The following is a 25,983-nucleotide window of genomic DNA, read 5'->3' as shown; positions in this document are numbered from 1 at the left end:
ACACAAATTATTAATAATTGGTACATTCCTTGCTCCAAGTCTGTGGGTGGTAACCGGACTGCTAGGAAGTAACCCTGCCTCAAACACACCTATTTTCCAGGTAGTGACCGCCCCAAAACCCTGGTCAGTAAAAAGCGTTTGCAAGGAACTCCACCCAGTTCTTCAATTTACATCGACTAGGGAAGTCCAGACATGTGCTCACGGAAGAACCGGGCGCATGTTGTGTACAAAGGACTTTTAAGCTGAATGCCTACGTTTAAACTGGACTATTTTCTTCATGCTTCAAATGGACTGCTCAGCTAACTAAGTAAGAACTTTCTGTTTTATTCCTTTTATTTTTAAGCTCTGTGTTTTATATGTTAATAGGTGTATATAACTGTATGTAATGCATTTGTGTTATTAAACGTTTAAAAATCGTTTAGCGGTTATGACCTGTTGCTGAACATACACAATCGTACCTATTCTCCTGAACTCGCTACCCTGTGTTTAATAGAAGTATACATTTATAACCCGTATGCGAGAACCCGGCCCAGACATAACGATCTGACCCAGATTCTTGCATACTGCTAAGGGTTGATATAGCGTTCTCGAAGTCCTAGTAAAATTACAGTAGCGGGCTGTGTAACTCGCTTGGTGGCAGATCTTTGAATTGTATATGTGTGTGGAGTGATTCGGTTGGTATCAGAACGCTCCCTTCGCGAGTCAGTTCATCAAATTGCGAATGCGGGTTACCCTTCGTGATGAACAAATGACCGTGTAAGAGGATTTCTGACGCTGATCGATTTACCCCACCCGCAGACCGGCTCGCGGTCTGTGACACTGGCGCCCACTCTTCCGCTTTGCTTCCAACCTTGCTGACTGTAAGTTTTTCTGTTTTTACCATTCCAATAAATTACCCTAATTGCAGTGCTGGCTTTATCTCATCTCTCCCTCCTACACTAAATTATAGTTTCATCAGTCCACATCACCTTATTCTAAAATGAAGCTGGTTTGTCCAAATGTGCTTTAGCATACCTCAAGCGGCTCTGTTTGTGCTATGGGCAGAGAAAAGGTTTCCTCTGCATCACTCTCACATACAGTATCTCCTTGTGTAAAGTGCGCCAAATGATTGAACGATGCACAGTGACTACATCTGCAGCAAGATGATGTTGTAAGTCTTTGGTGCTGGTCTGTAGGTTGACTCTGACTGTTCACACCATTCGTCGCTTCTGTCTATCCGAGATTTTTCTTGGTCTGCCACTTTGAGCCTTAACTTGAACTGAGCCTATTGTCTTCCATTTCCTCAGTATGCTCCTGAAAACAGTGAAAACAGACAGCTGAAATCTCTGAGACAGCTTTCTGTATCCTTCCCCTAAACATGATGGTGTACAATCTTTGTCTTCAGGTCATTTGAGAGTTGTTTTGAGACCCCCATGTTGCTACTCTTCAGAGAAAATTAACAGAGGAGGGAAACTTACAATTGACCCCCTTCAATTTACCTGTGTATGTAGGTCAGGGGTCACTGAGCTTACCAAGCCAATTTGAGTTCCAATAACTAGAGATGGCTCGAACCTTGATTTTAGGATTGCAAACCTCGAACGCGAACTTCCGCAAAAGTTTGCGTTCGCGCGAACTTCGCTAACCTCAATAGACTTCAATGGGCAGGCGAATTTTCAAAACTACAAACACTAATTCTGGCCACAAAAGTGTTGGAAAAGATGTTTCAAGCGGTCTAACACCTGAAGGGGGGCATGGCGGAGTGGGATACACGCCAAAAGTCCCGGGGAAAATTACAGATTTGACGCACAGCAGGGTTTTAAGGGCAGAAATCACATTGCATTGCTAAATTGGAGGCATAAAGTGCTTTAAAACATCATGCGTGTGTATACATCAATCAGGTAGTGTAATTAGTGTACTGCTTCACACTGACAGACCAAACTCACTGTGTAACGCACTACAAACAGCTGTTTGTGTAGTGATGGCCGTGCTGGACTGGTGCGCACCATGGCAAGAGTGCAGGCGATGGCGGTTTTCAAGCCCATATAGTCGGGCTGAGGTAGCTCAATGACAGAACAACAGTGACTGTCCAGCTGATCGAATTTGGTCTGCCCACAATGAAGCAACAACCTTATTATCTTGGGTCAGGTGTGCCCCCCAACACACTCATATAGCCGGTCATTGCTTCATTGTGATACGCAAGCCCCTTCACGGCGGCAAGGTAACGATCACGAAGGGTAATTGACACATGTACATGCCTTTTTGTTTTGTTGTTGCAGCTGCAGTGCAGTCAGAAAATTTAGGCAGGCACGTACATGCATCAGAAAAATTATTATAGCGGCCGCTGCTAGCAGGGGCCCTAAAAATTCAGGAATCCACCTGGAGTCCTGGACCCTGTTGGTGGTGGTGGAGAAGGCAGTCAAGCAGCCTGCAGGCAGAGATGCTGTGTGGAGACCGACTTAGTCTTGGGGCAGGCAGTCACATGGCGTGCAGGCAGAGATGCTGTGTGTGGGGACTGACTTAGTCTTTGGGCAGGCCTGACCATGCTTTGCAGACCAGGCATCTGTGGTCAGATGGATTCTTGACCCAACGCTGTGTGCCAGAGATGACCCCACTTGCCTTTCATCACGGTACAGTTTGGGTATCGCTTTTTTTGAGAAATAATTGCGGCCTGGTATCTTCCACTGCGGTGTGTGGCTTTGCTTTTGTGTGCTGCTTTTCCTCAGGTGGTCATCCCATTGCAGTTTGTGCTTTTTCATCATGTCCCTTCGTAAGGCAGTTGTCCCTATGCGGGTCTTGGTCTTTCCACGGCTCAATTTTCGGTGGCAGAGAGTACAGATGGAATCGCTCTCATCTGAGGCAGACACACAAAAAAATGTCCACATCGCTGAGCCCTGGGATGATGGCACTTAGGTGATGGCTGCCGACTGAGTGTTAAGTGGGGTACCAGAATTAGAGCAGGAGGAGGAAGATATGTCATGCTTCCGTGCGGAAGCTGAAGAAGATGAGGTGTTCTGTGTTAAATAGTCAACTACGTCCTGACAATATTGGGGGTTGATGGCACGTGCCTTCCTCTGAACACTGTACTCTGGTCGAGGGCCGCACAAAATCACGACAGCACAACCTCGAACAGACCTGCCGGGTGGCCTGCCCCTGGCTCTGCCTGTTGTTTTGTCCATATTGGGGGGGGATGAAGTGAAAGGTATGCAATGACTTGACTAATACAATGTGCAGTCACACAGATGCAGTGAAAAGGTATACACTGACTGCTGGTATAATACAATGTGCAGTCACACAGATGCAGTGAAAGGTATGCAGTGACTGCTGGTATAATAATGTGCAGTCACACAGGTGCAGTGAAAGGTATGCAGTGACTGCTGGTAGAACAATGTGCAGTCACACAGGTGCAGTGAAAGGTATGCAGTGACTGCTGGTATAACAATGTGCAGTCACACAGGTGCAGTGAAAATGGATGCACTGACTGCTGGTATGTAAAACAGTGTGCGGTCACACAGATGCAGTGAAAGGTATGCAGTGACTGGTATATAAAACAGTGTGCAGTCACACAGGTGCAGTGAAAAGGAATGCAAAGACTGGTATATAAAACAGCGTGCTGTCACACAGATGCAGTGAAAGGTATGCAGTGACTGGTATTATAATACAAGGTGCAGCAGTCACACTAGGCACTGAATGTGCTGGGCCTGGCACAGTATAGCAATTAGCAAGGGCCAGCTGCAACAGACAGGGCTGTATATGCAGTGTCAGTGGGCGACACGGAAAAAAACCACATCACAAGAACATTTGCTCTCAAAAGAGCTGTTTTGGGGTGCTTTTCATCAACAACTATCAGCAAGGAGCCAGCTAACAGAGCTCCTAACTATCGCTTTTCCTATCTCCCCAATGTCTCTCCCTTCTCATTAATACAGCAGCACACAGAGTGAGAAAATTGCAGACGCTGCTGCCTTATATAAGAGGGAGGGGGGGCTCCAGGAGGGAGTGCAGCCTGATTGGCTGACAATGTGTATGCTGACTGTGATGTAGAGCAGTGGTCCCCAACCTGGAGTCCGCGGCCAGTTTTCTGGGGGGCCACAGCGGATCTGGCCTTTCTCCCTCTCCCCCTCCCGTGGCCGCCGCTCCTGTTACCTTATGAGCGGGCGGCCGCTTTCTTATATTCCCCATAGCCGCTCTCCTTTTTGTAGCAGCTTCAACAGCATTGCGTCACACGGCTGCTGAGAGGAGGAAGGAAACGGCAGCGGTTCCCATGGTAACGGTGATGCATATCTCCGCTACAGGAAGCCGCTGCCCTGCTTCCTTCCTCCTTGCAGCAGCCGTGTGACGCGCTGCTGTAATAGGAGATGCGGCTAAGAGGAGAGCGGATACGAAAAAGTGGCCACCAGCCTATAAGGTAACCGGAGCGGCGGCCGCCGGTGGTGGGTACGCACTACCTACCCATACTAGGGCGTATTACTAGGCACTATACTAGTTATATACTGGGCGCTATACTGGGCACTATACTAGCTATATACTGGGCGCTATACTGGGCACTATACTAGCTATACTGGGCACTATACTGGCTATATACTGGGCACTATACTGCCCACTATACTAGCTATATACTGGGCACTATACTAGCTATTCTGGGCACTATACTGGCTATATACTGGCCACTATACTAGCTATACTGGGCACTATACTGGCTATATACTGGCCACTATACTAGCTATATACTGGCCACTATACTGGCTATATACTGGGCACTATACTAGCTATACTGGGCACTATATTGGCCACTATACTAGCTATATACTGGGCACTATACTAGCTCTATACTGGGAACTATACTAGCTATACTGGGCACTATACTAGCTATATACTGGGCACTATACTAGCTATACTGGGCACTATACTAGCTATATACTGGGCACTATACTAGCTATACTGGGCACTATACTAGCTATATACTGGGCACTATACTAACTATACTGGGCACTATACTGGGCAACTAAACTCCCTATACTGGGGCAACTATGCTAGCTATGCCGCCGCACCCCAGCCCCCAGGGAAAAATTTGGTCAGAAAGTGGTCCCCGGGCCGGAAAAGGTTGGGGACCCCTGATGTAGAGGGTCAAAGTTTAGCCCAATGATGTAGTATAGGGGGCGGGTCGAACCCGCATTGTTCACGTGAACAAGTTTGCATGTGAACCGTTCAGGCCATCTCTACCAATAATTAGTTCTAAAGCTTTTCGAATCAATAAAATGACAACAGTGCCCAAATTTATGCACCTGCCTTATTTTATTTAAACAATTATTGCGCACTTTCTGTAAATTCGACAAACTTCATTTCACTTCTCAAATATCACTGTGTGTGTTTCCTATATGATATATTTAAAGGGACTCCGAGCTAAAAAAAAAATGAAAATTGCACTCACCTTGGGCTTTCTGCAGCCCAGTGTAGGTTGGGAGGTCCCACGACGGCGTCCTGGCTCTTCTCCCAGGTCTTCTCCCAGAGATGGCTGGCCAGCGGCTTCCGGTTTAATCGCGCATGCACCTTATTGTCATGCCGGCCGGCGTGATGACGCGAGGCGGCCGGCGTGATTACATCACACGTGTCGCTAACCCGACACTCGGGCCAGTGTCGCCTGGAGCTGCCCGGAAGCCGCTGGCCAGCCATCTCTGGGAGAAGACCTGGGAGAAGAGGCAGGACCCCGTCGTGGGACCTCCCGACCTACACTGGGCTGCAGAAAGCCCAAGGTGAGTGCAATTTTAATTTTTTTTTTTAGCTCGGAGTCCCTTTAAATTACAATTTTTATTGTAACAACCAAAGATTTATACAGAAAATTGACAATTAACAAGGTTGCCCAGACGTTCACATCCCACTGTATTTGCTTATCCATCCTGGTTATTACAACATTTAGATTATGTTCCTAGTACTATGTATGGTGACATTATTGTATCTGGAAATAAAGGTGTCTTTTTCTGTTTTTTGTTTTCTCATTGTACACCATTGATTGCAAGACCTTATTTGCAAAAATATTAGTAATATACCCTCATGGCATACATATTTTAAAAAACAAATTCCTAAGATAAAACTATATGTTTTTTCTTTTACATTCTGTAACTTTGTTTTAATTTTACAAGTCTTTTATTTTGGTACAGACTATGCAAATCTTTACTTGCTTCTGATTCAGTTTGTGACTAAAAAGAATACACAAGACATGGGCCTCAACCTTAAAACTCTTAAACTTTATTCTACTACCTATCGCGGTTAAAATGTTACCACATATGTCTCTTGTCGTTTTCCAACAACTTTCCCAAATGTGATCAAAATTTTGAAATTGCCTTTTTCTGTTTTGATTGAGTTTGTCCCTACCTATCTTTTATGTGACGTGGATCCAAGCTTAAAGTGAACCTCCGGACTAAAAATCGACTCAGCAGCACTGAAAAGGCTTTGTGTTTCTTAAACAGCTTCACAGCATCAGAACTTTGTTTCTCTTATACAAGCCTCATTTTTAGCTGCACAGAAGAAAACTGCCCGGGCTTTTTTTCCCCTGATGCTGTGCAAAGCATGATGGGATTTCTGATTTTGTTGTTCTCGTTCTGCTGTTTTGGTGCAATTTTTTTTTTTACATTTTGAATTTGACATTTGAAGCCTAGTGTGTGCAGCTGTGAGGGGTAATCAGGACACAGGACAGTTGGAACTGTGTCTCATGCTCCCTGTCACCTCCTTTCAACCAAAAAGATGGCTGCCCGCATGACAAAGATGGCAGTCCCCATGAATCACAAACATTTGCCTGTTCTTTTAAAACAGGGTGGGTAAAAGATTATATTACCTATCTATTCTAATTAACATAACTAATGCAACTTAATGACAGTATGTTTGTTTAGGCTGAAGTTCCCCTTTAAAGACACTCCAAAATGTATTGTACAACTTGTCACAGTTAAAATGATTCCATATGTGCCACATTTAGTAACAAACTGGTGGAGCACTCTCCACAACTACAGTGGACTTATATATATATATATATATATATATATATATATATATATACACACATATATATATATATATATATATATACACACATATATATATATATATATATATATATATATATATGTATATATATATATATATATACACACACACACACATATATATATATATATATATATATATATATATATATATATACACACATATATATATATATATATATATATATATATATGTGTGTGTCGTATTGTCATGAAGTGGTTAATCATCTTCCTAGATGCAAGCACAGTGAGCTGTGAATTAGCGCAGTTTGAACTCTCACAACAATTGACCTCTAGTACATTGGGGTGGGGTACCCTCGTGTTTCAAACTAGCTACATCGTACAGATCGTGAGCAGTCGCGTAGCTAAGGAGCTCTCGGCCCCAGTGCAAGTTTTACATTAGCCCCCCCCCCCCCCCCCTCAAGCACTTTATACGTAACAATTGATATGGCGCCCCAAAACCTGCCAATGGCTACTACAGTGTCAGAGGTGTAAGAAGGGGATGGGGAACAGTTTGTTAATGATTACTACCATTCAAAGAATTTATGGAAGTGATTATTACCAGTGAAGGACCATATAAAGAGCTAATACTGCATTTGAGGGTGGGCCCCTTGGAGCCCTCAGGTCCAAAGGCCCCGATGCGGTCGCAACCTCTGCACCCCTTATTGCTACGCTACTGATCGTGAGGCACAATACCAATATTTCGGTTTGTATTACACTTTTCCCTTATGTGTATGAAATGCACATAACATTGGCTGTGGTGGCTGCTATGTGCTGTATGTCCTGTGTTCTCTGGATTTAGAGCTGTTTCAGGCTTTGAGCTCTTGGGTCTGACAAGCTAGTCTGACGTTTTCCACCTGCAGAGCCAGCTGTGCCAGTAGCAGAACATTGCCCTATATACTGTGAAGCGAGCTGAGGCCTGTGAATGTCAGCCACTCCTCCCCATCACCTGCAGCGATGTGCTGTCTCCTGCACACATCAGTCTGGATGGATTCCTGTCCTTCTGGCAAACAACCCAATTTAGCATCCAGAGATTCCTCTTATCTCATAGCCCCGTTTCCACACACAGCTGGCAAGGTGCACATCTTCACTGCAGATTCCTCTAATGTAAACCTTATCCTGGTAACCCTTTCTATATGTTTTAAGCTGTGTACTGACCGCCCAACTGGTCCTGCAATGTCGCCTTAACGACGGTTGTCAGCGACACCTTTTGCTGTCGGCAGGTGCGCATGATGTCACGCAACACTACACGCTGGGAGCGAACAAGACTTCAAGCGATAACGGTACTTTGCATGGGAGTCGTCGGGGATCTTTGCATGGGAGTCGTCGGGGATCTTAGCGATCCGCCGTGATGGTCATTATTGTGAGGCGACAGTAAGCGACACTACATGGTCGTGCGCCTGTACCGACATCGTGATATCGCGGAAAAAAACCACTCAGTGCTCAAAAAAAGTGGGTCGGCGGGAAAATCGTGATGTGGGTTATTAGCTTTACTATTTTCGACAGCCAATGAGGGACACTCAGCAGGTGTAGATTTCAGCAAAGATGTGACTGGGAATTGGTTGAACTGCTCCCATGAGCATTGTACCACCCTATGCAGTGCACTGATCCCCCCTTACAGCTCTGGGCCCCCAGCAGTCACAGGAGCTGCTCCCATGTAGTTCATCCTTGCTTCCATGAGTCTCCATTTCCCCTTCTGAAAACTTTACTCTGATTGGACAGCGGGGAAAACAGATACTTGGAGAAGCCATGCATGCAGGCAAGCTGGATGCTATGCAGACACACTAGTAGGGAATAGTGATCAGTGATAGAGCACTAGGTTTTTAGGTATCCCTGTACCACCTACTGTATTTCTGGTTCTTGGAAGAGGGGTGTGGCGGATAGGTCCGGGGGAACCCCAGCAATGATTTGAGGCATTTCTACTTTGGGGATGGGGGAAGGGGGGTTGGATTTGCCAGGACCCTAGCCACGCCCGTGGGTTTCACACTATGCCAGGGTACCTGTTGTCAGTGGTAGGCCTTTTAGAGAACTAAGGCTGCTTTCACAGTAAGGCCCCGTTCACACTTGCGGTTTAGTAAAAACCGCACCGGATGTCCGGACCGCACCGTATCCGGACCGGACCTGATCCGTACGGTTCCTATCCGGATCCGGTCCGGATCCGTTTGCATCCGGTTTCCGTGCGGTGTGAACACGGTTGCGGTCCGGATTCGGTTTCTTAAGGAGATACACATCCTGTAAATACCTGGGGTCTGGGAGGTCAGCAGAAGGGTCTGGGGTCATTGTTGGAGACAAGTGGACGTGTGGAGACCATCCGTGGATACAGAGACTGCAGTTGGGACCATGGATCCAGGCATTTTTTACTCGTAAACCTGGGAATTCTCTCCTTCCTGTTGTTCGCCTCCTTGTCAGACATATCAGACATGTTGCTGCCAAAAAGAGCTCCAGCATGAAATCGCTGCTGCCCCACTCTTTGAACGCTGGGCCCATGTGGTCCCCATCCAAAATGCATAGGAAGTGGGGTAGAACGTCCGGTTTTTGTAGCCAGTGTGTTGTGCGCTCTCCGGCTCTCATTGCTTTGTATTGGCCGGATGGTGCAGTCCGGCTCCGCCCCGGATACGGCTGCCGGAGGAGCCGGACCAAAAAATAGCGCATGTTGGAACGGACGCCGGAGTCCGGATCCGGTCCGGCAGAACGGACGTATGTGAACGGACGCATAGGCTTTCATTGCTATGCCGTGCGTCCGTTCCGTCCGTTCTGCAAGCGGTCCGGCTCCGGCACGGCGATTCCGGATGGCCACCGCTAATGTGAACCGGGCCTAAGACGTTACAGGCGCACGTTAGTGCAGCCTGTAACGCAGCCCAACTCATAGTAATGAAAAATCAATGGGCTGTTAACAGTGCCCACGTTGCGTTACATTGTAACGCTGCACGTTATTTAAAAGTGCAGCATGTTGTGCGTTCTGCGTTAGACTGTTTTATTTTGAGGAGGAGGGGAGAGTCCACTATTGTTAGCCACATGGCTAATTAATATTCACTGCACTGCTGTGTAGTGATGGGAAGTTTGGCTCCATTCATTGAATCGATTCATTGAAAAGAGCCGGACCTCCTATCTCTACTGTTCAGAATCGATTCATTGAAAAGAGCCAGACTTCCCATCACTAGGTTCAGTCCTGCTGCTCTGAATCGATCCTGAACAGGGATAGGAAGTCCGGCTCTTTTCAATGAATCGACTTCCCGGACCGGACGGATGAATCGACAGGACTTCCCATCACTTCTGCTGTGTTTTCTTCCTGGAGCGGCCGCTGATTGGCTGGCGGCACCACGTGATGAGGAGTGTTCCCATCACGTGGTCCCCGCAAGGTATGAGACAAAAAAGGCGCACCAACAGCCGCACAACGCGGCTCACTCTGGCGTCCACCTCCAACACCACCATACGTTGCGTTAGGGGCACGTTATGCAACCTTAACGTCCCCTAAAACGCAACGTCTTGGTGTGAAAGAGGTCTTAAGTTATAAATCATACAAGTCCACATTGGCTGGCTAATTTGGGAACTGCCGACACTTCTGGCTTTGGCCACAGCAAAGCTCTGCTATGCAGAACTGCTCACTGAACCATCCACACGGGTTTCTGCACCACAGAAGCTTAAAGGACAACTGAAGTGAGATGGATATAGAGGCTGCCATATGTATTTCTTTTTAAACAATACCATTTGCCTGGCAATCGTGCTGATCTTTCATGCATCAGTAATATCCGAATCAGACGCCTGAAACAAGCATGCAACAAATCCAGTCTATGGCCCAGTGCACACCAAAACCGCTAGCAGATCCACAAAACACTAGAGGTTTTTGGAGCTGATTTCAGAGCGATTCTAGGTATGTTTAGAGAGGTTTTCTAAACACACCTAGCGGTTTTGGGTGCGTTTTTGGGTAGCAGATTACACATATTGTTACAGTAAAAGCTGTTACTGAACAGCTTCTGTAACAAAAACGCCTGGCAAACCGCTCTGAAGTACCGTTTTTCAGAGCGGTTTGCGTTTTTCCTATACTTTACATTGAGGACAAAACGCTTCCGAAAACCGCAAACGTGCAGCAGGAGGCGCGTTTGCGGCTTGGCAAAAACCTCAAACCGCCGGTGTGCACTATCCCATTGCAATACAATAGCCAAGCATTTTTACAGGCGGATGCGGCCGGCGGATCGCTCCAAAAACCGCTCGGTGTGCACTGGGCCTCACACCTGATCTGCATATGCTTGTTCAGGGTCTAAAAGGCTAAAAGTATTAGAGGCAGAGGATCAGCAGGACAGCCAGGCAATTTGCATTGTTTATATGGAAATAAATATTGCAACCTCCATATCCCTCTCGCTTCAGTTGTCCTTTTTGCTCTAAAGTACCCGACCACTTCCACACTCATTATTATATTGTTTGTTGCAGCATACTGGGAACTGTCTGAAAAGTTGGCAAGTAGTAGAGAAAAGCTATTGCAATATAATTACCCCTGATACATTATTATCAGATACTGCAATTAGATAATTATCTCCAGGAACTGAAAAACATTTGTATAAATAGTCTTGCTCTGTGAGATTGTCCCTTTTCTATATTAATGACTTCGTTAGCCGATGACTAGCGCCATATAGCACCCCCATGTCTTGCTGAAACAACTGCTGCCCTAACCTCCCGGTGGCAGGATACCTGCTACAACTTTCTGTGCATGTGGCGGTATTTGATCATAATTGTTACAAGTAATAATTTCAATCACTTGGCAGTTGAATGATACTGTGCAGAAAAATCAATTCTGATCAGCTGCTTAACTAGAAATAAACAGAGGTCCTCTCTTTTTCATGATTTTGTACCATTTAACCACTTAACGACCGCCTAACGCTGATAGGCGTCGGTGGGTCGTTAGTGGTATAGCATGGATCAAGTGGCCTTTCCATGCCAGTTCACGGAGGCTGTCTCCGTGAACAGCCGGAGGGCCGCCGATCGCGGCTCGCCGGCGAAATGTAAACACGTGGGGAAGAAATCCCCGCTGTTTGCATCACACGGCGCTGCTGCGCAGCAGCGCCGTGACGTAGATCGGCGATCCCCAACCTCTGATTGGCCGGGGATCGCCGGCATATGATAGGCTAAAGCCTATCCTAGGATGCGCAGGACGGACTTCCGTCCTGCGCATTACAGATGTAGAGGCAGACGGAGGTAAAGAGAGGGAGGGCGGAAATGGCTGCGGAGGGGGGCTTTGACGCCACCAAGTCTCGTAATGTAACTGTAAAGAGACGGGACTTTGCGATGGAGGAAGAAGTGTTGCGCTGGAGAGGGCCCCTGGGTGAGTAGTTCTATTTGCTCAAAGGGCTTAGACAGGGAAGGGGTGGGGAAGCGAGGATGGGGGGAGGGGTAGAGGCCACCCGCACGCCGCACAGAAGGGGGATCCCCCCGCAGAGGGGGATCCCCATCCCAAAATACCGCTGCACAGAAGGGGGATCCCCCCGCTCGCCCTAGCACATTCTCTCCCTAGGGATTCCCTAGGGAGACGCATGCAGCAGCCTGCAGAGGCTGCTGCAGCGCTGCTGATCACAGCGTGAGAGGGGAAAGTGCAGGACGAGCTGAGCTCGTCCAGAACATTTCCAGCAAGTTTTCTTTGGACGACCTCGGCTCGTCCAGAATGCTAGGCAGGTTAATAACATTGCATCATTCTGTCAAATTTGCAGTTTACAAACAACACTCTGCATTTCAAACTATAAAACAGAGCAGAGTTAATGACCCTTTGAACGTCCCTGCAGTAAAACCTTAAACAAGCAAGAAACAGTGAAAGACATGTTGAGATAAAATGCTTCAGAAAACAGCACTGTAGCACCCAAGTTGGGTCAAATAGCTCAGAAAAGCTCTTTTGCACAGATGACAACCAAAGTTTTTTTTTTAACCCTTCCTGTGCTGGAAACAATATGAGACTACTTTCTTTGATACCAATGTTCTATTTCTTAGCTGTACTACACATGCAATTCATTATCTCACAAGTTTATTTTCGCCTCAGGTTTACTTTAAAAGGAGTACTGTAAGGGTATAAAACTGTAAGGGTACTGTAAGGGTATAAAAAAATTAGTCAAGGTGACGTCACAACAGCGAGGGCCGCGCAGGTGCAGTGACTTGCGACACTAAAGTCGCAAATTCAAGAATTTAGCCGGCGGCGGGTACCAGAGGATCATTTTGTCCCAGTGCGGGCACAGGATGTCTGCGGGGTGCCGTTAGAAGCCCCAAGTAAGTTAAACTTATTTTTTTATACCCTTTCAGTACTCTTTTAACTACTTGAAGACCGCCTCACGCCAATGGGCGTGACCACGGCGGCAGCTCCAGGACCGCCTAACGCCAATTGGCGTCAAGTCCTGGGGCTGCAGTTTCCCAGGGAACGGCCGCGCGCATGCGCGATCGTTCCCTGCCCGTTTACGGAGCGGAGTTCCGTGAATAGCCTGCTATCCGCCGATCGCGGCTAGCAGCCTGCTTGTAAACGTAAGGGAAGAAATCCCCTTTGTTTACATGCGAACAGCGCTGCCGGGGGCCGCAGTGCTGTTCAAGATCGGCGATTAGAGGCCGGGGAGCTCCGACCTCTCATAAGCTGATGGATCGCCGTCCTGTTCCAATGCAGGCATCGGAGGGGAGGGAGGGAGGAAGGGGAGAGAAACAGCCTCGATGAGGCTTGAAAAAAAAAAAAAAGTGGCAGCAGCGATCGGACCCCTTTGGCGGCATGTCCCCTTAGGGACAACAAAAGGAGGCGAGTCCGATCGCTGAGCACCTGAACTGAGCTGTGGTGCGGCTGAAAAGCCTGCACAGCCCAGCACTGCAACAAAGAGCCTGGTCTTTAGGGGGATTACCACTGCGGACGTCAAGTGGTTAAAGCAGTCCAAAACTAATAGCCATCATGCACTATTTATTTTACAACAAATCAAGAAAACTATTAATATCCAGTAAATGATACCTGCCTGCCACCTTGCCCCATTTGATATTAGATGGGTTTTCAGCAAAAATCTGATCTAATATCATTCACACTGCTGCAACTGCTAGCTTTGTTTTGCTTAAGGCCACACATGCTGCCACCAGCTCTATTAGATAAAATATGGACTTTCCCAATCAATTTTTGATCAATAAAACAATTAAATACCTATCAAAGACATTTGATCAAAGACAAATATAGAAAACACCTTGACGCTGCCCCCCAATGTTTAATCAGCCTGTGGCCAGAAACCCACTAGCAGCCTTTTCTAAGCGCTAATGATTTGAAAAAGCTCTTGCTAATGCAATGCTATGAGGGATTTTTATAAAATCACATTGCTCAAGTGGGATCACACCCATTGCAAAAGCACTCCTAGTGGGTTTCTGGCCTGCAGTGTATGGGCACCCGACAGACTTCTCTCTAATCAGATTCAGAGAGAGATTTGTCTCTTGGTCGAATCTGCCCATCATCACTAGATGTTTGGGTACCTTAATGTTACCTTTAAGGCTACTTGCACACTAAGACGTTGCGTTAGGTGCCACGTTAAGGTCGCATAACGTGCACCTAACGCGACGCCTGGTGCTCTTCTATTTGGACGTCAGAGTGAGCCGCGTTGTGCAGCTCACTCTGGCGTCCGTGATGCCGTGATGCGTACTCTTGTGCGCATGCGGCATCACGTGGTCCCGCCGGCCAATCACCGCACAGAGCGGCCGCTCCAGGAAGTAAACACTGCACGTCACAACGTGCAGTGAATATTAATTAGCCATGTGCCTGGCCACTCTCCGCTCCTCCCCAACACGACTGCGCATGTGCAAACAGTCTAACGCAGCGCTCTAACGCCGTAGCATGCTGCACTTTCGGGAGAACGTGCAGCGTTACATGTAACGCAACGTGGGCTGTGTGAACAGCCCACTTGTGTTACATTGCTGTGCGTTGGGGGAACGTTACAGGCGCACTAACGTGCGCCTGTAACGTCCCTGTGTGTAAGCAGCCTAAAGGGAACCAGAGATGAACCTAGACAGGAAAATGAAAAAGATGTTATACATACCTGGTGCTTCCTCCAGCCCCATATGCTCTGATCGATCCCACGACGCCGTCCTCCTCTGCCTGCATCTACGAGAACCGGCTCCCGTCACTGACGTCATCGGAGCCAGCTATGCAGGAGAAGTGCGCCCTCTACGTATCTCTCCAGCTGCTGCTGCAGAGATACGCAAACAGCACACTACCCTTATGCTTAGACTGGCTCCAACTGACGGAACAGCGGGGAGGAGGTTCTCATAGCTACGGGCAGAGGAGGATGGCGGCGTGGGATTGATCAGAGCGTATGGGGCTGGAGGAAGCCCCAGGTATGTATAAAATCTTTATTTCATCTATGGTTCCCTTTAAAAGGTACAATATTGCTAATCAGACATTCGGTATTTACACAGAGAGCACAGTGCATGGCTACAGCCCAACTGTTTCCTGTTATCTAGTATCTACAGCTTTCGTTGCAGTGTTAGGGTTTTAGCTTCCTAGCATTGTCATTGCACTAATTACAACTCAACATGTGCAGGCAGAACAGATAGACTCATACATTCCATCAGAGATGACACCACTGCCCCTTTGTGGACAAAGAGCAGATTGCCCTAGTGATATTATTACTTGTACATTATTATTATTAATGATTTCTATCGCGCCATCATCTTCTGTGGCATTGTACAATAGAAGAAACTAACAAGGGTACACAATATACAGGCATTGGTGCACATGACAATACAGGCATTGGTGCATAAGGGCTCAAACCCACTAGCAGACTTTTCTAAGCGCCCAGCCTTCCAGGTCAACATCTGCAAGGAGTTTGTATGTTCTCCCCGTGTCTGCGTGGGTTCCCTCCAGGCACTTCGGTTTCCTCCCACATCCCAAAAACATACAGATTAGTTAATTGTCTTCCCCCTAAATTGGCCCTAGACTACGATACATACACTACATGATACATACATAGACATAGGACTATGGTAGGGATTAGATTGTTAGCTCCTCTGAGGGACAGTTAGTGACAATATGCTCTCTACAGTGCTGCATAATATGTCAGCGCTATATAAATACTTAAATAACTAAATATAGTGATTTGAAAAAGCTCTTGCTAATGCAATACTATGGGGGATTTTTATAAAATCACATTGCTCAAGTGGGATCACACCCATAGCATTACATCAGCAAGAGCTTTTCAAATCACAAAGCGATGAGAAAAGAACTCCTAGTGGGTTCCAGGCCTAATATAGAAGTGCTGGACAATATAAGCTACACTGACAATTGGATAATGATTAACAAAACATACCGCATTTTACAAGACACAAAAGAAAGAGAGCCTAGACTTGTGAGCTTACAATCTACAGGAATATGGAGGAAACACAAGGTAGGGAAATACAGGTTTACATTTAGGGTTGCTGTGTATGTGAGCTTTTAGAGAGGAGCGCAGCTTGTCCAGAGGCTGAAAGTGGAATCTCCTAGATTCCAATGGGCTTGATTCACTAACCGGCGCTAAGCCGGTTAGTGAGCTCTCACTTAGTGGGCGCACACCACGGCACTAAGTAGTTTGTGCCCACACATCACTGTCAGTCCCACGCAGTGCGCGTGGAGCGCGCATCACGGGTAATAGTGCGCGGTGCGACATTATTGTCCCACCCGCTGCTCCTTAAACGTCGCATCTGGTGCGCCGAAAACTGCGCATCGGGTGCCTGTTAAGCAGTGCTTTGATGGACCGTTTCTGGGGCAACGGATGCACCGTTTTCAGGGCACCAGGTGCGACGTTTAAGGGGCAGTGGGTGCGCACAGCGCACTATTATCCGCAATGCGTGCTGCACGCGCACTGAGCGGGGCTGGGCGTGAAGTAGCTCTGCACGGCACGCAGAGCTACTTATGGGGCACTAAGAGGCTTTTCACAGCGGCGCTAACACTTAGCACCGCTTTGTGAATCAAGCCCATTGTATGCTAGTATGAAAAAGTGTGTTTTAAGAGTACACATAAAGGTTGAGTGGTTTGCGGAGACAAATGTGTTTTGGAAGTGACTTCCAGAGGAGGGGAGAAGCTTGTGAGAAGTCCTGCACAAATGCATTAATATAATGTAAATGCATAAATTATGTCCATATGTCAGACAATGAAAAGTGTGACATTCCACATTTAAATTACACTATCTGGGACCCGAGTTTTTAATGCATGAATAAAAAAAAACCTCTGGGGCATATGGTCTACGATGAATGTTGCCTTCTCCTAAAGGGATATTAACACTTTCTTTGCCACTAAGGGTATCATTCATAAACAGGCTGTCGGTAGTGCGGGAAAACACCGTTCTTCTCCGCAACCGGTAATTAAGACTTCTGGGTGGGCATTCATAAAGAAGTCTGCCTGTTGCGGAAGAAGTGCGGAGGTTTTCTGGAGGAAGCTGGCGGCAGCGTGGCGGAAGACATGCGGAAACTTAAAAGCTGCCCGATTCCCTCCCTGCGCTGCTCTGTCTGATGCTGCTTGGGAGGTCCCTCCCATTCATTTATATGTATTCCGCCCACCCTATCGCTACTGTCGAGCAAGCGGTATTTTCCTTCCGGATACCGCTTGCTCTAATCTTTATGAATGGATGTGTTTGTTACTTTTTCTAGATTAATCTAGAAAAACTCCGCACAAGGCGGAAATGTATCGCTCTGTCACCTTTTCATGCGGAAAGAGCCTTTATGAATGGGGCTTATGCTGAGTGGTCGGGAAAGTCACCGGTGTTAAGCATTTCCGCATGCGGAAATGCTTTATGAATGATACCCTAAGTCTATTAAAATGCTGACAAGCTCTTCGGGAGAAGTTGCACTTTTCGGATCCCCATATTTAAGTTCAGATTACTTGAAACGATTAGCACCAGTATAAGGAAGCGATGCGCTTTGTGTTAGTACACGTTCTCCTTAATGATCAACACTTTATAATCACCAGACAGCATTCAGAACAGCTTTTTTCCTCTGTCATTAGATGTTCTAAATAAAGCCTTGGATTTTTTACCTTGTCAATCGGTGTAGCGGGATATCCTTTTTTGGAAACTTTGCTTGGAGACGTTTGGATCCCTGGCTCCCCTTTGGCTCTGCATTGGTGGTTGCAGCGGCTCTGTCTTACATTGCAGCATTCAGAGCGTTTTAAAGTGGACAACACTATGAGCTGTAATGGAGGACAGTAATGTTTAAAGTGGACCCAAATTAAAAATACAAGATTTCAGAAATAAAATCTATTTTCTAAATTATAATAATAAATAGCAGCTTTTTTTCAGCTGCATGATGACAAATATAAAATATTTTACATTTATTGGAGGAACCCCTCCCTTCCTTTCAAATTGCCGGAATGTTTCCGGCAAACTGGTGGAGTAGATGGTGTCTGGCAATGGAGGAATTGCTAATGGCTGCCCCCAGTATAATCCTAGCTATGAAAAGAGAAGGGTGAAAAGCATGCACTGAAATGATCATAGGTTTGAAGGAGTGTTTATTTATCTTTGTATGTGTCAGAGTGGTGCAACTAAATGTTTTTAATTAAAAAAAATGTTTGGTTTGGGTCCGCTTTAAGTGAAACACCCTACGACAACTTTTGCCAACTTTAGCACTTACCACTTACCTCTGTACCTGAGGTAAAAATGACAGAACATGTCATGATAGGCTCTGTCTTAATGAGGACAGATGTGGGGTGGTGGGGGGGATAGTCAGCGTTACTTACCTGGTACAATATCTTCACGCCGCCCCCTCCTCGGCAGTGCAGTTGCAGCCATGTTTCTGAAATCTGCCAAAGCTCTTCGGAAACTTCCGCTGCATTGCTGCAGATCTAGCCCCAGCTCTGCAGCCAACAATTAGGCAATGGCTGACAAGCTGGGAGCAGGCTGCAGCAACGCAATCAGGCGTGGCCAAAGCTTCAGTGGGCACTTTGAAAGAAATCGCCAGGGCCCATTTCTGAGGGAGGCAAAGCAATCACCTGCCTGGAGGAATGACGCCAGGGCAGGTAAGTATTTAACCCTAACACTCCTCATCCTCCATCATTAAAACAGAGCTCTGTCAGTTTTACAGGAGGCACTATTTAAAGAAATAGCAGTCCAAAGCTAAAATGCAAGTCAGGACCAGTGCACACCAAAAAGTGCTAGCGTAATCGCAAACGCATTGCTTTTTGAAGTGATTTTTCTAGGCAATTGTAGGCATGTGCCTAGCGATTTTCTAAGCATGCCTAGTGATTTTTGGAGCATTTTGGTGTAGCGTTTTTATTTTTTGTCACAGTAAAGCTGTAACTGAACAGCTTCTGTAGCAAAAACACTTGGAAAATCGCTCTGATCTAGCGCTTCTCAGAGTGATTTTCCGCTTTCCTATACTTAACATTGAGGCTGAATTGCCTCAGAAATCAGCAAAAATGCTGCAGGACCTGCATTTGCGTTTGGGAAAAAAGCTCATTGCTCTGGTGTGCACAATCCCATTCAAATACAAGCAAGCGTTTAGAAAAGCGCTCAGAAGTGCTCTTGGTGTGCACCAGCCCTCAATGGGCTCTATTCATAAAACCTTACCGCAAGTTTTCCGCTCAAAACAGCGGATTTTCCCGTCCATTTAGCAAAGTGAGCATTCATAAAAGCTGTTCCCGCATGAGAATCTACAATCCCCCAGCAGAGCGAGAAATTTCCGCCTTCTCCAGTGTTTTTCTAGATTTATCTAGAAAAAAGTAACAAAATGGCCATTCATAAAGATTAGAGGAAGCGGTATGTGGACGGGAAATACCGCTTCCTCTGATTTTGCGGATTACATACAAGTGAATGGGACAGACCTCCCAGAGAGAGCAGCGCACGGAGGGACTCTGCCGGCTGAAGTGTTTCCGCATGCCTTCCGACAGCTTACCGCCAGCTTTCAGCGGGAGATCTCCGCTCTTGCATCGCAGCTTTCAAGATTTCTTTGAATGACCACCCAGAAGTGTAAAATACCGCTGCGGTATTTTCCCTCCAGGAGTTTTCTCGCAACAACTTTTTTATGAATAGAGCTGTGCTGTGTATCAGTGTTTTATTGGCTGTTAAGTAACAATCACAGCTGCCAATAATGTACTGCATTTATGATCAGAATTTAGGGTAATTGCAGTAGGGGATCAAATTATCAGCTCCGTATAAAATCAGAATGCCCCTTTTAAAAATAAATCAATGTTAAAGGGGCAAAGCAATTTTAAAAAGTGAAGGAGTGGAAACTATCCCCCCCCCCCCCCCCCAATCCCCTTGCGCATCAGCTCCCCTAGATCAGAGCCTATGTAAAATCTGGCCAAGTGTATAGTAAAAGTACATAAGGAACAGTGCCATTTCTAAGTATAAGCCACCCAGGCAAAAGATTAGAGCAACATGTAGTGGTGAAGGTCGTTGGTCATTGGACAGCCTCTGGTATGGTTGGATCACATGCTTCAGATGTCAGTGCAAGAACATTAAAAACTATGGTGGTTCAGCAGTGTTGTTAGCTGTACTGTGATGCTGGAGGTCACACTGCATGCACAGTAGCAATATAATCAGCACTAACTAAAATGATAACTTGACCCCACTTAGCCCTGTTATCTAGTGTTGCTTTGACACTAATTAGTCTCCAGCACCTTTTTCCCATATCCAGGTATACTGTGTTGGCTTTAACCATGACACTGCGTCCTAGCCAGAGACTTGTAGTAGCAGCACTGTGTAGTCAGAAGGGAGAGCAGAGAACTGGGCTCTCATTTTCGCAGTGCACCCCACATAATCAAAGGGCTGCTAACATCACTGCTGAGCCACCAATTATGGGGACCATTAGACATAGGGACATGTGGGATGACTTTCTTTGTATTAGGAAATATGTGAAGCTGGATCTTAGAAGAGGGACTGTACTAAAAATAATAATGACTGAACTGACTGAATTAAAAGTGCTGAGCACTGTAGAACAGAGTGGCTGGGGAGAATGGCGATGGAGCTCACGGTTTACATGGGGCTGGAGCATAGCTCCCAACTGTCCCTCTTTTGGAGGGACAGTCCCTCTTTGGGAGCCCTGTCCCTCTGTCCTCCTTATTTGTCCCTGTTTCAGGACTTTGCCCCTCTTTCTATGTAAATATATATATTTCTCTACTAAAATATGTTTGTTTGACTCTAAACTTTATTCCCATCCTTTAAATTGATATATTACTCATCTCAAAATGTTACTATGAAAGAAAATGAACCATGATAGAAAGGACCAGTGTGGTTTGAATTATGAAACAACATATTTTTCTTATGAAATCTTTATGGTATGCGTGACTAGGGGTGTGACGGGGCGTGATCATGGGTGTGGCAGGGGTGTGGCTTAAGTGTCCCTCTTTCTCATCTCAAAAAGGGAGGATTGCTGGAGGAAGCCCAGGTATGTATAAATCATGTAGTATTTAAAGGATGGGAATAACGTTTGGAGCCAATAACTTTTTTCAGTAGAAAATACACAGTCCTGTACAGGGCGTAGCAAACTAGCAATAGGGGTTGCAGAGGTTGCTACCGCATCAGGGCCCTTGGGCCAGAGGGGCCCCGAAGGTCCCTCCCTCAACTACAGTATTAGCTCTCTATTGGTCCTGTGCTCATAATAATCATTTCTATAGATACTTTAAATAGTGGTAATCATTGACAAACTGTTCTCCATCCCCTTCTTGCACATCTGACACTGTAGTTGCCATTGGCAGGTTTTGGTGCACCGTATCAATTGTTATATAGAGTGCTTGGGGGGCCCCCAATGTAAAACTTGCATCGGGGCCCACAGCACCCACTGGTCCTGAAAGAGGGAAAAATGAAAAAGAAAGAGAGACAGAGGGATTTGGTTCTCAAAAAGGTACTGTTCCTTCGAAAAAGAGACAGCTGGGATCTATGGGGTGTTCAGCTTGGTACTACGTATCTGCATAACCCTTTCCTGTTCTTGGTACTATCCGCATTACCTCTATGTAAACTGTTTAGCGCCTTTCTTTCTCTCTTCTCACTTGCCATTCTATAATACGGCCACTAGAGGGGGCGCCTCCGCCCATAATCAGCGGCGCATTGAGTTTTCTCATGAGCCAATGACGCCATCAGTGTGTGCCAATTCAGGCTGCACACAGAGAGGGGTTACTCTGTAGTGTTGTTGTCGTACGGGTGTCTGTCTGGTCAGTGATTCATCCGGTGAGTGTTATTCCCGGGGGTTCTGCAGTAACCATGTGCGCCTCTGCGCCATTCATTCGCGCTCTGTAGTTGCCCTGTGAGATTTTTTTTTTTTGAGGAGAGTGATTCCCATTACCTGTCAGAATTACACGTCCTAACTGCAGAATAGCTAAGTATTGGAAGCGGGGGCAGAGACTAAAATGTCATAGTTTTCCAGTGGCCCAGCTTTGTATTGCCACTGGCAAGTGTGTCTCTGTATTATGTTCCAGGTTCCCAGCAACCTCCACAATTGTCCCTTCTGTAGTGTATCCTGTCATGTAAAAGAGCACCTTGTAACACAGCCAGAGATTGATACCCCACTGAGACCGCAGGCACAGGTGGTGATAGCTTTATAGCTGCTGATAGAGGTGGGTTAGAGCAGATAGAGGCAGGTGAGGGCAATGTGGCTGCACAGGTGGGTTAGAACAGTGAGGACACAGACTGAGGGGGTGAGGGGATTGTGGCCACAGACTGAGGAGGGTGAGGGCACTGTGGCCACAGACTGAGGGGGTGAGGGGATTGTGGCCACAGACTGAGGAGGGTGAGGGCACTGTGGCCACAGACTGGGGAGGGTGAGGGCACTGTGGCCACAGACTGAGGAGGGTGAGGGCACTGTGGCCACAGACTGAGGAGGGTGAGGGCACTGTGGCCACAGACTGAGGAGGGTGAGGGCACTGTGGCCACAGACTGAGGAGGGTGAGGGCACTGTGGCCACAGACTGAGGAGGGTGAGGGCACTGTGGCCACAGACTGAGGGGGGTGAGGGCACTGTGGCCACAGACTGAGGGGGGCGAGTGCACTGTGGCCACAGACTGAGGGGGGCGAGGGCACTGTGGCCACAGACTGAGGGGGGCGAGGGCACTGTGGCCACAGACTGAGGGGGGCGAGGGCACTGTGGCCACAGACTGAGGGGGGATGAGGGCACTGTGGCCACAGACTGGGGAGGGTGAGGGCACTGTGGCCACAGACTGAGGAGGGTGAGGGCACTGTGGCCACAGACTGAGGGGGGCGAGGGCACTGTGGCCACAGACTGAGGGGGGCGAGGGCACTGTGGCCACAGACTGAGGGGGGCGAGGGCACTGTGGCCACAGACTGAGGGGGGCGAGGGCACTGTGGCCACAGACTGAGGGGGGAGGGGGGAGTGTGAGGCTACTGTGTCCACAGACTGCGGGGGGTGAGGCCACTGTGGCCACAGACTGCGGGGTGGGGGAGGGGGAGGCCACTGTGGCCACAGACTAAGAGGGGTGAACGCGCTGTGGCTACAGACTGAGGAAGGGGGGGGGGGGGGAGGGATGAGGGCACTGTGGCAGCAGACTGAGGCAGGTGAGCACAATGTGGCTGCAGAGGTGTTGGTAGTAGAAAGAGTTGCCTGCACTGTGGAGCAGATTTTTGTACACAATTTTTTTACGGTTTAATTTTTTTGTTGCCACTAGTATGATTGAGGTTCGCCAACAGCGTCTATATGGTAATTCTGCTAACTGGGTTGGGTGGACAGCACCCTCTCTAAGGCCTGGTGCACACCAAAAACCGCTAGCAGATCTGCAGATTTTGAAACGCTTTTTCTTATTTTTCTGTAGCGTTTCAGCTAGCATTTTGCGGTTTTGGGAAGCGTTTTTGGTGTAGTAGATTTCATGTATTGTTACAGTAAAGCTGTAACTGAACAGCTACTGTAACAAAAAACGCCTGGCAAACCTCTCTGAAGTGCCGTTTTTCAGAGCGGTTTGCGTTTTTCCTATACTTAACATTGAGGCAGAAACGCATCCGCAATCCAAAATCTGCAGCAGCCCGGGAGTATGCGTTTCTGCAAAACGCCTCCCGCTCTGGTGTGCACCAGCCCATTGAAATACATTACCCTAGCGGATCCGCACCCGCAAGCAGATCGCAAACCGCAGCGGAAACGCTCCGGTGTGCACTAGGCCTTCCTGCTAGGTTTCAGATAGGTTGTAGTGATAATATGCCCACACTATTTGGCCAATTATAATGCTTCAGGTTGTAGAAGTTGCTGTGATTGGAGAACTGCTTCCCATGGACTTTCACATTGGCTCACCTTAAAGAGGTGTGAGGTGTACAACAAACATTAGATCTACTTACCTAGGGCTTCCTCCAGCCCCTGGCAACATATGTGTCCCTCGCCACAGCTACGGTCCCAGCCAGTGGCCCGGGATCTCCTCCATTGCAGATGCCGACTTTGCTGCGGCAAAGGGACACATAGGCTGCCAGGGGCTGAAGGAAGCCCAGGGGTAAGTAGATTTTATTTTTTTTGTACACTTTGCACCTTCCCTTTAAGCATACTAACTCCTTTTGTAACGTTGCTCCTACAATACAATGGCATAGTAAATAGTACTTTTGCCTTGCAGCACCAGGGCCCTGGTTTGTGTCTGGGCCAGGACACTGAATGGAGTTTGTATGCTCTACTTGTGTTTGGGCTAGTTTCCTCAGGGCACTGCAGTTTCTTTCCACATGCCACAAAATACTAAAAAGTATGTATGTCGGTGCCCCCCATATTGTTGAATATAGAGCAGATTTGTACAGTACCTGTTACTAGTGCTTGTTGTAGGCCAGTTGTGTACCACCAAATAGTGGTCTACGACTGTAATGCTGAGTATAGGGCAGGTGTGGGTAGCATCTGACACGCTCATACATTGAATATCTGCATGCTCCATTGTTACTGAACTGCTATGCACAGAGCTTGACAAGCTGTGTATCTGCACTTGGATCATGCTTGTTATAGGACCGCTGTGTAACCATGTTTTTTTTAGAGCCCCCTCCCCACCATCTTGCTGGTTGTAGAACAGCTGTGTACAGTGACTGACACTCACACACTGGAGCAGCTGTCAGCATCATTACACATCGTGTGTGTACAGCACTTTACTACAGTGCCTGGCGCATGTTCACATTGTGCTGCTCTGCCATATTTTCATAACAAATCACCCTGCTTGACTCCATTGAAAAGACAGTGGAGGAGGGTGGGGTGCATCCTCCAGTTCACAAGGGTCTGGAGAAGCATATGAGTTTACACGGCTACATATTGGACTAAGTGAGTCATTAGAGAGGTAGTGTTGTGTTCAAACTGATCTTTCATGAGTAGGAAATATTCCTGGTAAGAAACATTTCACCCTTGAATTGTGATATGAAATCTAGTTTCTGCTGTTTGGCGTGTTTCTGAATCCTCCTTTGTCGCCCAGTGTGAAAAATGGGGACCGGAGCAGATGTCCGTGATATCCTGGAGCTGGGAGGTGCTGAGAATGAGACCCCTGGAATCATCAGCAAGAAGGATATTATCAATGCCGACAAGGTGAGTGAGCCAGCACTGTGGGGAATGGTTTTATCTCAAGAAACTCATTAGCCAGTGTCTGTGGTTACACAACGGCTGATTGGCTGGAGGAACTATATGAGGGCCCATACATTACTCGATTTTTCTGTACGATTGACAGCTCGATTCAATCATTTTATCAGGTCGGGGGGAGAATCGATTATGTTCTATTCTGCTCGATCTATGGACGTTGGCCGATATCTGGTTGAATCAACCAATTTATTTGATCGAGCAGGATGGAAGATATTGGTCGATCACATAGGAATCGGCTACTTTTCATAGGATTTCGATCAACATGGAATCGATTTTTGGTTTTAGAACATGGAGGCGCAATGTCAGTGAGATTGATTAGTGGAATCGCATAGGATATCGATTTCAGTGTGTGGACCACTAGTCAAACGACTTTTGACCCACCACACTGTAGTTGGTCGCCCAATACAGTCTACTGTTAGTCGTTCATGGGGTTGGTGTGCGTAAAATACAAGTAACGCCCATTTTCCTGGAGGGAGGGTTAAAGTGTCATT

At 47.1% G+C, this 25,983-nt stretch overlaps 1 protein-coding gene and 1 long non-coding RNA gene across 2 annotated transcripts in view; one reads left to right on the top strand and one right to left on the bottom strand.

Annotated features, from left to right (window-relative positions):
- The window catches only part of LOC137520941 (uncharacterized), a 281,855-nt gene extending 259,827 nt beyond the window's left edge, over positions 1 to 22,028 (bottom strand). Inside the window, exons 1-2 of the long non-coding RNA XR_011021972.1 lie at positions 21,910 to 22,028; positions 18,004 to 18,156 (exon numbers count right to left, since the gene is read on the bottom strand). This is a non-coding gene — a long non-coding RNA (uncharacterized lncRNA). The remainder of the gene's footprint in view (positions 1 to 18,003; positions 18,157 to 21,909) is intronic.
- Positions 22,029 to 22,032: 4 nt separating this feature from the next.
- Positions 22,033 to 25,983, top strand: part of DMAP1 (DNA methyltransferase 1 associated protein 1) — a 102,671-nt gene continuing 98,720 nt past the window's right edge. The window contains exons 1-2 of the mRNA XM_068239546.1: positions 22,033 to 22,129; positions 25,332 to 25,441. Coding sequence (XP_068095647.1) covers positions 25,340 to 25,441 — 102 coding nt within the window. The 5' untranslated portion in view covers positions 22,033 to 22,129; positions 25,332 to 25,339. The remainder of the gene's footprint in view (positions 22,130 to 25,331; positions 25,442 to 25,983) is intronic.

This window comes from Hyperolius riggenbachi, chromosome 6, assembly GCF_040937935.1.
Source record: "Hyperolius riggenbachi isolate aHypRig1 chromosome 6, aHypRig1.pri, whole genome shotgun sequence".
Taxonomy (NCBI): domain Eukaryota; kingdom Metazoa; phylum Chordata; class Amphibia; order Anura; family Hyperoliidae; genus Hyperolius; species Hyperolius riggenbachi.
The sequence above is the reverse complement of the archived record's forward strand: the minus strand, read 5'-3'. Positions and strand labels throughout refer to the sequence as shown.